Source organism: Haemorhous mexicanus, chromosome W, assembly GCF_027477595.1.
Source record: "Haemorhous mexicanus isolate bHaeMex1 chromosome W, bHaeMex1.pri, whole genome shotgun sequence".
NCBI lineage: Eukaryota > Metazoa > Chordata > Aves > Passeriformes > Fringillidae > Haemorhous > Haemorhous mexicanus.
The window spans coordinates 4,507,212-4,521,559 of record NC_082380.1 but is presented as its reverse complement, the minus strand read 5'-3'; the positions used below and the strand labels follow the sequence as shown (position 1 = coordinate 4,521,559).

Below are 14,348 nucleotides of genomic sequence, written 5' to 3'. Positions count from 1 at the left end.
CTGGGGCAGGTAGGAGGAAAGAAAAGGAAGAGGGATGGGAGAAAGCTACTAGCAATATTTTTAATTGTCATCATATCAGATGGTACTCTCCATTCAGTCTATCAAAATGAGATGGTCTCTTGAAAACAAACCACAGCTGCTTATTTCTTGGAATATCCTGTCTTTATGGCAGGCAGCAAAAGCTGGATATTTAAAAATTATATTTCAGTATCTGCTGTGGAAACACTATTCAATCACATGAGAATTAATCTTGATTTGATGTCTTTCAGAATTAGTTTGAATGACCTGAAAATTTCAAAGATGTGTTTATTTACACCTAATATTGCCTGCCCAAAGTCAACTCTAAGAGTTTGGGAAACCAGACCAGGAGAAGAGTGGTCAAATGAATTCCTGACTCTCCCAAAAGATTTCATTGCATCTTAAAGTAGTCGAATCTGGGAGTGGAATCTCTTAATAATTCCCAAGGACAGTACTGGTAACAGCTAGGAAGGACTGTAAAGGATGATGCATTACATTTGTACAGCATAAAACAAGTGATCACTAGGCTCAAAAAGTTGAAATATAAATGTAAACACAAGGTGTCATGGTTTAGGAATGGTATTCCCCAATTTAGTGTTCCCACCGAACACACCCTGGACCACGTGCCACTGGCTCACTTTCCTCCCCCCACCCCCCCCCCCCCCCCCCGGTGGGATGGAGAAGAGAATGGGAGGCACAAAATGGTAAAGATTATGGCTTGAGATAAGAACAATTTACTGTAAACTGCAATGAAATAAGAAAAACGAACAGCAAAGACAATGCCAATAACCAAGACACCAGGGTAATCACAATTTACCTCACAGACAATTAAACTGGATTATGTTAATAAAAAAAAATCAGGATTCACCTATATTGAGGAGAAACATACTCTAATTAGAAGCACAAACACAAGGCCAAGCACTAAGGAGCTGACTGATCTACTGAAACTATATCCTGGGAGTCTGCTCTATATTTTAACAAAATTACTGAGACTGTAGACACATGCTCTACTGTTGTGAAAAAATAAGAAACAACTTTGGCTTTCCTTTGTTTCTCCATTTTGGGTGTTATCCTTTATTTCTCAAGATGGAAATATTAATTCTGTTTCCCAGAAGAGGTAAACTTCAAAAACCTGGATACTTCAGTCAAATATATTTTTCTCCTCTTTTAAACCTACTTTACAGCAAATAAAGGCCTTTTGTTTTGGTAAGATCTGATTAGTGAGAGATGCTTCTGACCAAGTAGCAAATGAGACCATATGCAATACGGATTTCATTTTACAATAAATGTGAGGTAGAGAGATAGAAAGAAATAGAAAAGAGTAAAAGGTGGAGAGAGAGAGAGAGAGAAATCAAGCAGAAGACAGTCACCACCCATGAATACAGTGGCATCCCATTGGTCCTTCTTCACCCCAGGCTTCTCAGTGGTGGGGGTCCTGGAATCATTCTTCTGAGGGTACCACCTTTTTACAGTCCAAGTTCCAAGTATCACAGAGTGGTCACAGATGATGTTCTTGGGGTGATATGTGTATGAGCAGTTGCTCTCTTTTCCACAATGGGAATTATTGTCTGGATGCATTAACCAGGATGTGCTAACCAGATCTTGCCTCACCAGTCCTGGAATTAGTGCCTTCCTGTTGCAAATTCCTCCCTTTTGTGCTTAAGTCAAGTTCCCACTGTGGTGGCTTATCTTATGGCAAGTTCCTTCTGTGGCCTTGTGTCATGGTTTAGGAATGGTGCTCCCCAATTCAGTGCCCCCACCAACTCTCCAAACCACACACTGCTCTCTCTTGCTCCCCTGTTTTCACCTCCTCCTCCCCACTGTGGATGGCTGGAGAGGAGAGCTGGAGGCACAAAAGGCAAAGATCATGGGCTGAGATAAGAACAATTTACTGGAAACAGCAATAAGATGAGAAAATGAAGAGTAACAGCAACAATATTAAGAACAGAGTGTACCAGAAAAGAAATTATTCACATGGAAAAACTCCACAATAACAGACAGTACCAGAAGGCTCCCTCTGCTATATTTTCTCTTCCGGAAGGAGCCTCTTCTCCCCATAAAAGAGCCCTTTCCCCTGCTCCCAGCAATGACATGAGGTGATATAGAATAACCTCCATACCCCATCATGCCCCCTCCTGGCTACTGAAAAAAAATTAACTCTGTCCTGGCTGGAACCAGGACACCTTGACAGTGTTTGAGACAGGCAACTGTGCTCCTTGCACCTTTGTAGGCAGACAGGCAGGACAGAGGAAAACTAGCTTTTTCAAAGAAGCCACCACTTCTAAGTTTTTACTACTGATTTGGATTTCTAATTCCAGCTTCTTGTCACTTAACTTAGTTGTGCTTTTGATAGCTTTTTTCTCCCAGTTGTTTTTTAAAAAAAATATTTTAATAAAATACAACAAACTGACTATAATTTTAATTTATATCATATTGCAAGGTCTTTCAGCAAGAAAAGAGCAAGAGAGTCCCTGCTTCCTGCTGCCTCACAGGAATCAGCATTTCAGCAGCATTGGAGCCATTCTACATGAGTTTCAAGCTACTGAGTGAGGGCTGAGTCTGCAACTGTCAGGAAGTTTCTTCCAGTGTTTCAGCAGCATTGGAGCCTTTTGGACAAAAGTAGGTTTTTCCAGGTTTTCTTTTTCCCTGCTCCTGTTGTTGTTTGGGGGTGTGGGGGGGGGGGAAGTTCTGGAACTGCAGAGGCTTGGTTGCTGTTTTGTTTTCCTTTGTTCTCTCTAGTGGCTGCACGGTCTGGAGAAGAGGACTTCTCTGCCATCTTGTCTTTGTCCTCTGGGCCACTAGGCTGTCCAGGTGGTAGCCATATTGTTTTCTTTTTTCTCAGGGAGAGGGCCATGTAACTCAGCACCTTTGTATCTAGTGGTTATTGCTGTTTTCTTGTTTATTGCTGCTTTTCTTTTAGTAAGCTGTTATTTTTTCACTTATCTCTTCATATTTGTCTCTTCTTATTGTTGAAAGGGGAGTGGTTAAAACTAAGGGGAGATAACATTTCAAAGTCTGCTACCCATAAAATTGTCTTAAACTTAGGTTGGTTTTGAAGTCTCCTAATAATGACTACCTGGTACACTTTCCTAATCTACACCTGAAATTAGGAAACATCCAGCAAATAATTCCATCACCACCTATGTTTGTCTTTCTCTTGCAACATGAGAAAGAGAGAAGGCCTTGACATTGTATAAGCACCGTTCAGCAGTAATATCAGTGTTATCAACACTTTTCAGCACAAATTCAAAACATAGCACCAGGCCAGTTACTGCAAAGACATTTTAATCAATCCTAGCCAAAACCAGTATAACTTCATAAATGCAATTCTGTACAGCTTAAATTTATGTATGTCCTTTCAATCCCACAATTCCAATAATTCTTATCTTAAAAAAAAAACCCAACAACCATCAACCATCCCAATCAAGACGAAACAGTAACAGTTTCATAAAACCATGAGTACATAAGAAAAATCTGTAAGGACACTTTTCTACCCACTAAAAAGCAACAACACTCAAATTCAGTAACACCTCACCTGCATCAGCTCTGGACCGCGGACCTGGTGATTTTCCAAATGGGGTCTTCATTCATCTGTGTTTAAGTGAGCAGCAGAGCTGCTAGACTAGGGTCAAAATCCAGTTCTTCCCAACTCCCCAGATATCTTCTTATTTTCGTAATACAAGAGCTACTTATTAATATACTGTCCAGTCATCAATTCGTTCTTCCTCAAATATAGGAGAAGCACTTTCAGTTATATCACTCTGAAAAACATATCAGAAAAGATAGTCTGATTTGAGACTTGGTTAAAATAAACAATGAAGTGAAACAAAATATTTTTTCTCTCATGTTAAATGAAAAATCTCTTCATATTCTGTTATACTGGATACATTCCATATTATGAACTAATTTTCAGAACTTCCATACTACATTTGAAAATTATAATGAAAACACCAGTAGAGAGAGAGCATGAAAGCATACGATTCTTACCCTCCCCAAGTCACAAAGCAGCTATTCCTGTTTCAAAAAATTTATTGTATTTCAGGGACAAAACCCCATACTTCCTATGAAAGTTTCTATAATAGTTTTTAGCTTAGTCTGTACCACCTTTATGCTTACACAGATGGTTACTGTGAGAGATGCAAGGCATGGAAGTTAAACATTCTTGTCTGCATTACAGCACCCATCTCTCAATAGACTTGAACAAAAAAAAAAAGCCAAGTGGGATTTTTCCACCTTCTGTGGAAAAAAACCCCACAAACATTATATTCTGTGCCTTCAAGACTGGCTCTGAGAGCGAAGGCAGGGGGAAGAAGAAGCACGGAGTTTTGTTATCAGCCTGCTCTCACTCCTCCACTGTGGTGTCTGGGCACGGACAGGGCAGAACACAGCGCTCCATCGTTGTTTAGTTAGTTTAGCTAGCTGAGGCAGAGAAGTTCCCTGGACTGTTTTTCTTTCCTTTTTTTTTTTTTTTTTTGAACTGTTTGAACCTGCTCCAGACTGGGACCCGGGGAAACACCAAGAGCTTGCACTTTGTATCCTACCAGGGCCTACTCTGGGCAGCAGCCTTTCCCAGTGCCGGAGGGACTGATAACAGAGCGACCACCCACAGGAGAGACTTTCTGAATTTGTCATTTCTTCAGAGCTGCAAATGAGTTTTGTCATCTGGTATAGTTCATTTTTTGTGTTGGGGAGTGCTTTGCCTGTTAAATAAACAGGTTTTTTCCACTTCTCTCTGAGGGAATTCTTCCCGAACCAGTTGGGGGGAGGGGCCATGTGGGTTTGCTTTCTGGGGGGGCCCCTTTTGGAGGTTTTCTCCCAAATTTGCCCCAAACCAGAACACAGGGCAACAGAGAAAGCTGTGTGAGGTGCAATCAGGTCAACAATCTGCTCAGCCCAGTGGCAGAGCTGAGAAGTAGAAAGGCTAAGAAGTATCGGGGACTCTGAGGAGATTGACCAGTGGAGCAGGACTCTGCCATGCCTTAGACAAATGACCCACCATCTACTTCACAAGAAGCAATAGATATCCTACCCTCTCTCCACCAGGAAGAAGGAGGGGACTGTAGAGATGGAGGGGTGTAGAAATGGGTTTCTACTCAGGATGTCAGGCAAATCCCCTCCTGACCTACTTCACCTTCCCAGATGCCCTTATACAATAGTTATGAACCCTGGAATCTGAGGACCAGGGAAATGAGAATGTGGATGAAAGTTCATCCAGGCTGGAGGCGTTGCCTAGGGCAGGGCAGCTTACCCACTGCATCATGACCTCCTCAGTTAAGAAAAAAAGAAGGGTTGTAGTAGTAAAGAAGTAGTAGTCATTGGTGACTCTCTTTTGAAAGGAACAAAGGGCCCAATATGCTGACTTGACTCAACCCATAGGGAAGTATGCTGCCTTCCTGGGGCCTGGGTAAGGGACATCACCAAGATACTTCCCAGCCTGGTACGTCCCACTATTACCTGTTACTGCTTTTTCAGGTGGGCAGTGACTAAGTACCAGCAAGAAGGCTGCAGACAACCAAGAGGGACCTCAGGGCCTTGGGACAACTGATGGAAGGATCTGGAACACAAGTTGTGTTCTCTTCTGTCCTGCCAGTTCCCTGCAGGGAATGATGGGGCAATAAACAGGAAAATCATGCAGATTAATATCTGGCTTTGAGACTGGTGTTGCCATTAGAATTTTGGGGGTTTTGATCATGGGTCAGTTTACATGACACCGAGCCTGCTGGCAACAGACGGGATCCATCCATCTCAAAGGGGAAAAAAAAAGATTTTAGCTCAGGAGTTAGCAAGGCTCATTGAGACAGCTTTAAACTACATTTGAAGGGGGATGTGGACAAAACCAGGCTCAACAGAGATAAGCCTGGGGGTACCATGCAAATGTTTGAGGGACAGTGTGCTACCAAGGTCCTTCAGTCTGCCATATCAGTGGAGGTAGGGGATGGAGATCCATGCAAAAGTAAGGATGCAAGGGTTAATGATGTGTTAAAAATCCCAGAAGTACCTGAGAATGGTCACATGAATAAGAGCTTCTCCCCACAAAAACCCAGTAGGGTTATTAGCTCAACTAAAGTGCATTTACATCAATGCACACAGCATGGGCAACAAACAGGGGGAACTGGAAACTATTGCACATCAGGAAAACTATGACAGTTGCCATCACAGAAACACGGTGGGATGATTTGCATGACTGGACTGATGCAATGGATGGCTACAGACTTCAGAAGGGATAGGCAAGGAAGGAGAGGCAGTGGGCTAGCCCTGTATGTTAGGGAGTGTTTTGATTCTTTGGAGCTTGATAATGTGTTATGACCTTGTTCTTGTTAATAGATCCCTTGGGGCAGATTAGAGGGACACTGAATGACTGGTGTATATATATGAGTTTTCCACCTGAGCCATATTGAGAGGGAGTACATTGACACGATAAAAAGCATTATCCCACCACACAGGATCTGCTTCTAATGGGCCTTTTCCCTTATCTGGCTTAAAATCCAGCTTGTTAACAACATTAGTCACAGGTTATCCAGTACACAATTGCAGGGCTCAACAAGTTTATCTAAACAAAGGTCAGTTTGTAGTGGTCATCCTCTGGTGGTAAATGTGCACCCCCTCTGCACCTGGGCAGTTTTTTGCAGAGCAGAGGCTTTGCCACCACATACCCAAAAACTCTCCTCCTCGCCTTCGTTTGGGGGGGGGGGGGGGTACAAACCTGCTCTCAGCAAAGCACTCTGCTGCTTTTGCAAATGGCCAATTGAGTAATTAAGCATTATCATTTCAGTCTCTCACATGATGGCATTATAGAATTGAGTGTTTATCAGAAAGTGTACTGGAGTTTTATGGCAGGTTTTGGTAGCTCCTGGCAGGGATCTGCAGTCCCATGGAGGGAGGAGCCCATGCCGGTGCAGGTTTCCTGGTAGGACTTGTGACCCTGTGGGGGATCCACACTGAAGAAGCTGTGCCTGAATGACTGCATCCTGTGGGAAGAGTGACCCACATTGCAGCAATTTGGGGAGGACTGTTGCTTGTGGGATGGACTTACACTGGAGAAGTTCATAGAGAATTGTTTCTTGTGGGAGAGACCCCACGTTGGAACAAGAGAAGGACTCCTCTCCCTGAGCAGCAGCAGAAACAACTTGTGATGAACTGAGTATAATCTTCATTCCCTGTCTCGCTGCGCTGCTTGGGGGGAGGAGGTAGAGCTTGGGAAGCAGGGAGGGATGTGGGAAGGCGTTTTTAAGATCTTATTTTACTTCTCATTGTCCTACTCTGATTTTATGAGTAATAAATTAAATTAACACCTCAAATTTGAGTCTGTTTTGCCCGTGACAGTATTTGGTGAGTGATCTCCCCCAGACATTATCTCAACCCATGAATCCTTTTGTTATATTTTGTGTTTCCTGTCCAGTTACAGAGGGGAGTGATAGATGAGCTTTGGTGGGTGTCTGGCATCTAGCCAGACTCAACCCACTACAGTAAGAATCAGGGAGAAGGCTAACAAGGCAGATGTCCTGGTGAGAGTGTTATAGATCACCCAAGTAGGATGAAGAGGCAGATGAAATATTCTGTAAGCAGCTGGGGGAAATCTTGTGATTGTTGGACCTGATTCCCATGGGGGACTTCAACCTACCAGATGTCTTCTGGAAATACAACAGAGCAGAGAGGAAACAGTCCAGGAGGTTCCTGGAGTAAATGGAAGAGAACTTCCTGACACAGCTGGTGAATGAGACAACCAGGGAAGGTGCCCTGCTGGACCTGCTGTTTGTAAATAGAGGAGGACTGCTCAGAGTGAAAGTCAGAGGCCATCTTGGGCAAAGCAATCAAGAAATTATAGTTTTCAATTGTGAGAGACATAAGGAGAGATGTCAACATAACTGCCACCTTAGACTTCTGGAGGGCAGACTTTGGCCTATTTAGGAGACTGGTTGGGAGAGTCACTTGGGAGGCAATCCTTAAGGGCAAAATAGTCCAGGAAGGCTGGATGTGCTTTAAGAAGGAAATCTTAAAGGAGCAGGAGCAGGCTGTCCCCATGCTGAAAGATGAGCCAGCACAGAAGACAACTGGCATGGCAGAACAGAGAGCTGTAAAAGACAACAAAAAGTGCTTCTACAAATACATCAGAAACAAAAGCAGGGACAAGAAGAATCTCCATCCTTTTTTTGATGAGGGGGGAAACATAATAACAAAGGAAGATGAAAAGGCCAAGGTACTGAATGTTTTCTTTGCCTCAATATTTAGTACGACCAGTTGTCCTCAGGGTACCCAGCCTCCTGAGCTGGAAGACAGAGTCAGGGAGCACAATAAAGCCCCCATAATCCAGGAGGGAATGGTCAATGATCTGCAGTGTCACTTAGACCTCCACAAGTCGATAGGGGTAGATGGGATTCACCCAAGGGTACTGAGGGAGCTGGCTGAAGTGCTTACCAAGCCACTTTCAATCATTTACCAGCAGCCCTGGTCAACCAGGGAGGTTCTGGGTTGTAGCAGCCACAGCGCCTGCAAGGCCTCCCTGGCGGTCAGTTGTCTAAGATAAGAAATGCCTAGTCATGATGACTAGGTCAAAAAACCCCTCTTCCGCCTTCGGACCCCCGTTATCTCTTTAAGACAATAAGTCATATTCGCCTCGACCCTTACTATTGGACTGTTTCCCAAAACCCCTATACCCTATATAAACACCCACTTCTGCCCAGTTCTGCAGAAGAGCTGTCACTGTGACCCTTCACAGAAGCTGCCAATAAAGACACCTCTGTGGAACCTCATATGGCACTTCTTCTCTCTCTCCCTGCATCTGCGGAGGCACTTAGCAAGCAAAGAGCTGAAATCACTAAAGAGCTGAATTCACCAAAGAGCTGATCTCACTTAAGAGCTGAGCTGCTTGCTAAGATTGCCTGCAGCTGGGAGCCTGCCTGAGGGACCTGGACAAGTTGTGCTTAGCAGGACTTCACTATCCGGACACCTACAGCAGCCGGGGTTGGAGAGACCCCAAAAACCCCCGCCATAATAAAACTGGGTGACTGGAAATTAGCAAATGTGACACCTATCTATAAAGAAGGGTCAAAAGGAGGATCAGGGGAACAACAGGCCTGTCAGCCTGACCTCAGTGCCGGGGAAGGGCATGGAGCAGATCATCTTGAGTACCATCATGTGATACATACAGGGCAACCAGGGGATCAGGCCCAGCCAGCATGGGTTTGTGAAAGGCAGGACCTACTTGGACAGACCTGATCTCCTTCTATGACAAAGTCACCTGCTTAGTAGATGACAGAAAAGCTGTAGATATTGTCCACCTAGACTTCACTAAAGCCTTTGCCACCATTTCCCACAGCATTTTCCTGGAGAAATTGGCTTCCCATGGCTTGGACAGGTGAACTCTTCGCTGGGTAAAAATCTGGCTGGATGGCCAGGCCCAGAGAGTGGTGGTGAATGGAGTTACAACAGGCTGGCAGTCAGTCATGAGTGGTGTTCCTCAGGGCTCAGTATTGGGGACAGTTCTGTTTAACATGTTCACTGAGGACCTGGGTGAGGGGATCAAGTGCACCCTAAGCAAGTTCACAGAAGACACAAAGTTGGGCAGGAGTGTTGATTTGCTGGAGAGGGATCTGGCTTTTGTTCATTCACTTGACAATGATTTTTTTAAGCAATCTCAAACACTCTTGTTCATAACAATTGGCTAGATTGATGAGCTGAAGCTGACCATATGGTGTTCAATAAGTTGAAGTGCTGAGTCCTGCACTTGGATCATGACAACCCCATGCAGTGCTACAAGCTTGGGGAAGAGTATCTGGAAAGATGTCCCGCAGAAAAGGATGTGGAAGTGTTGGTTGACAGCTGGCTGAACATGACCCAGCAGTGTGCCAAGTTGGCCAAGAAGGCCAATGACATCCTGACTAGTATCGAAATTAGAGAGGCCAGCAGGACTATGGAAGTGATTGTCCCCTTGTAGTTGGCACTGGTGGGGCCACACCCCAACTACTGTGTTCAGTTCTGGGCCCCTCACTTCAAAAAGGTCATTGAGGTGCTGAAGCATGTCCAGAGAAGGGCAAAAAAGCTGGTGAAGTGTCTGGAGCACATCTTGGTCTTGAGGGGAAGCCATAAGAGGAGCAGCTGAGATCACTTGGTCTGTTCAGCCTGGAGAAGAGGAAAGCAAGGGGAGACCTTATTGCAGTCTACAACTTCCTCATGAGGGGAAGAGGAGGGGCAGACACTGATCTCTTCTCTCTGGTGACTGATGACAAGACATGGGGGAATGGCCTCAAGTTGTGTCGGGGGGGTTTAGGTCAGATATTAGAAAAAGGTTCTTCACCCAGAGGGTGGTTGAACACTGGAAAAGGCTCCCCAGGGAAGTGGTCACAGTACCAAGCCAGCCAGATTTCAAGAAGCTTTTGGACAATACTCTCGGGCACATGGTTTGACTGTTGGGGATGGTCCTGTACAGGGCCAGGTATTGGAGTCGATGAGCCTTGTGGTTCCCTTCCAAGTCAGCATATTCTGTGATTCTGTTGTATAGCCTGGAGAAAAGGAAGCTGAGGGGAAACCTTATTGCTCTTTACAACTACCTGAAAGGTGGTGGTATGAGGTGGGTGTTGGTCTCTTCTTCCAGGTAACAAGTGACAAGACAAGAGGAAATAGCCTCAAGTTGCACCGGGGAAGTTTAGCTTAGATATGAGAAAAAAATCTTTTCACTGAAAAGGTTGTCAAGCATTGGAATAGGCTGCCCAGGGAAGTGTTCGAGTCACCATCCCTGAAAGCATTCAAAAAACCATATGGTTACGGTACTTGAGGGCATGGTTTAGTGGAGAACATGGTGCTAGGTTGAAGGTTGGACTTTTGGTCTTAGAGGTCTTTTCCAACCTTAATGATTCTGATTCTAAAGAAAAAAACCCAAATACAGAGTTATTACATTTGACATTGAGATCCTGGACAAATGGTCTAAATTATAAGACTATCACACTATATCCAGTTCAAGGACCCAGAGTTTGGAGATATTTCACTAGGACTTGCATCTTCAAAAGCTTTGTATTACTGGGAGATAAATCAATTTTGAAGTTAAGTCTATGCACCCTACAATTAAGGGTAATCTTTGTCTCAAACATTCACAGAAGTATACATGGTATCTTAAAATAAATAAAATCCGCATATGAAAACAACCATAAAATTTGAGATTTCCCAAAGGTTTAATATCTCCAGAACACTAGTGCCATATCGCTGAAATTGACTACCAAAGTTCAGCTGTTTGGAAATTAAGCACTGAAGGGGGTAATTTTTTCCCATGTATCAAGAACTACTTTTTTCATATCTAGAAGTGAACCTCTACTTCTTGGAACTATGCAATGAAGGAACTTTTTCATGCACTTATAAATCCTAATGCAACCAAAGGATTATTCCAGATAATTTAGTAGCCTACAAATTATGACCATGACACCCAATCTCCATCTGACTGGCTTAATATTTTGTTGGCTTTAAGAATACAGCGGAAATTCCATACCCAGCATGAATGTGGGATTTTGTCTTTAAAGAGTGGCAGCCTCCATAAGTATTACATGACATCTAATTCCAAGGGATGAATACGAACAGCACTGCATTTACAAGTATCAAAGACTTCAATCAGTGGGTCACTAGTGAAAACACAGAGAATAAACAGTAAACTATTGTATTGGGTTTTGGGAGGGGGGGTGATAGTGGGGCCCTGGAAAAATACTAAGATAAAACTCTGAAATGTTAAGCTTTGTGTTTTACCTGCGTAAGTAGTATAATTGCTAGATGTGATGATTGTTTAGTAATTAAAATAGTTATTGTATAATCATAAGAAGAACAATGAGAAACTGTATGTTCCTAGTCTAAGGTGGCCATGCTTGGCTGAAACCTATGTATACTATAGAACAATGTAAGTTTAATAATTACCATGAAAGTAATATAACGGTAGAATATAAAAGCATGTTCATCCCAAACTTATGTCGGAGTCAGATTTGGGTTTGTACCCCTGACACCCAGAGCTCTTCAATAAAAGCATCTGCATATAATCAGTTCTCATGATTATGTGTTCCTGAACGCTAACATTTTGGCAACCCAGATGGGACCCTGAGAGTGCTGCTGAGCGAGTTCACGACTTGATCAAGCTCCAGCTGGCACCGAGGGATTCTCGGGGAGCCCATCGGCCGTGACCGCCTCTGCCGCTCACAACATCCCCGGGAGAGAGGTAAGGTGCTTTTATTTTGGTTTGGGTGCCTGCCAATAAGACTCAGTGAAAGCTACGCTTGGTTGGGCTAAGGAATTCCTGGTGGTATTGCCTAGGCGCCATTCCGTAAGACAATCGCGAAAGCGTTGCTGGTCCGGCATTTGGTTTTTTGGATGGAGAAGCTCAAAGGAATTTTGGGCAGCAATGCCTCTATTCCACAAACTTCTCCTTTGGGGTGCTTATTAGCACATTGGAAACAGGGTAATTTTGGGGAAGAATTACGTAAAGCTAAGTTGATTAATTACTGTAATACATGGTGGCCAGACTGTGTCTTGGAGAACAGCGAAAAATAGCCAAAATACAGGACTTTGCAATATAAGAGTATTTCAAAGTTAATGTTGTTTCGTAAGCAAAAAGGAAAAAAAAAAAAAAAAAAAAGGAAAAGAAAAAAAACAAGAAAAAAAAAAACAACAATGGATCAGGTTTCGTATGTTGATTTGTTTTTCTATTTACGGGAAAAGCCAGAATGGCAAGATGAATGTGGATTAATGGTGGTTAGAGCGTCTGCAAGTAATAAGTGCGGGGTTTGCGAGGAACGTTGTCTAAAACACTTGGCGTTGAATAGAGAAAATTATACAGATATTGATTTACAGGTAGCTCCAATAAGACTAAGAGAACCTAACCCTATCCCACCTGCTTCATCTGTCCCTGTCCCACTGCCTGCCCCTAGCTCACTTGATCCTGAACCTGTCTCATCTAGTACACCTTTCTTTATCCTCCTCTCCCATCGTCACCTGATTCCTCTTCCTCGGAAGATGAGCAAAACCTAACTGTGATAAAAAGGAGGGGGAGGGATGCAAGTGAAAAAAATAGTAATAGTAATGAATCAGCAACCCCAGTAGCCCACAGAAACTGAAGCCGGTCAAAGCTTGCCCCGGTTGTGGAAAGAAAAGACATAGGCAGACAAAAACGGACTGTGATTGCTCCCTTGCGACAAGGTGTAGGAGTAGAAGGGCCAGTGTATGTAAAAGTGCCCTTTTCTCCTGCAGATTTAATTATTTAGAAACAGTCAGCTGGAACTTATAGAGAAAATCCTGATAAGGTGGCACGAGTAGTAAAATAGTTATGAAAACTCAGAATCCTGAAGGTAGCCTGGAAGGTATATAATAATCGCTAAAGAGAAGCTAGTAAAAGGCAACAGCAAAATCTTTAGCAGTAATACAAGGAAAAGGGAACCCAAATTTCAGGGGACGTGGCAGAGGTAGTCATGGTAGAAGACCAGTTATGCAAGGGTTAAGCCTAAATCAATGTGTGTATTGCAAGCGGGAGGAGCATTGGAAGAGAGAGTGCCCAAACAACCGGTTTCACCAGGGCAATCAGTTCCAGCAGGAAAACGTTACCAAGGCGATGGTGTTGGGAGAATATAGCAGCTGATTAGACATAGAATTTGTAAAATAGGTTAGGACATAATATTTCCAGTAAAAGAACCAAATAGTGAATATAGATTAGTGCAGGATTTGAGAGCAATAAATAAAATAACAAAGGACATTTATCCAGTGGTAACAAATCCCTACACATTGCTAATATCTGTAAAGGAGATATATAAATGGTTTACTATAATTGATTTAAAGATGCCTTTTTCTGCATCCCCCTTGACAAAGAAAGTAGGAAACTGTTTGCCTTTGAGTGGAAAACCCAGGGAACGGAAGAAAGACCCAACTCACCTGGACGCAACAAGGGACGGGAACTCGCCGACCCTATTCGGAAACCAACTGGCAAAGGAGCTGGAGATTTGGAACGAAGATGGGCAAGTACCAAGAGACCAATACCTATTGTTTCAGTATGTTAATGGTATACTAATGGCTACAGAAGAAAAAGCAACCTGTATAAAAATAACCATTGAGATTTTAAATTCACTGAGAATGGGAGGTTACAAAGCATCCAGAGGAAAGGCACAAATTGCCCAACAGACTGTGATCTACCTGGGATGTGAAATTTCACAAGGGCAACGAAAACTAGGTACTAACCAAGATATCCAAGCTATTTGTGCTATTCCAGAGCCCCAGAACTTACATGAGCTGCAAGTCTTCCTCGGGATGGCAAGATGGTTTCGCTTGTGGATCATGGACTATGGACTGATTGCGAAACCCCTGTAAGAAGCTCA

The 14,348-nt window shown here is 43.4% G+C and overlaps 1 protein-coding gene across 10 annotated transcripts in view; it reads right to left on the bottom strand.

Moving 5' to 3' along the window:
- Window positions 1-14,348, bottom strand: part of LOC132341399 (spindlin-Z-like) — a 118,262-nt gene that overhangs the window by 39,316 nt on the left and 64,598 nt on the right. For 8 of the 10 annotated variants that reach the window (XM_059872943.1, XM_059872951.1, XM_059872944.1 and 5 more), the window contains one exon: window positions 3,554-3,779. The exons of 1 other annotated variant lie outside the window; for it this stretch is intronic. Coding sequence is in view for 1 of the 9 variants with exons in the window: in XM_059872951.1 (XP_059728934.1) it covers window positions 3,554-3,605 (52 nt within the window). In the remaining 8 variants the exon portion in view is untranslated. Of the gene's footprint in view, window positions 1-3,553; window positions 3,780-5,472; window positions 5,584-14,348 lie in introns of those variants that run through there. One more of the 10 variants, XM_059872950.1, reaches the window with a different exon arrangement.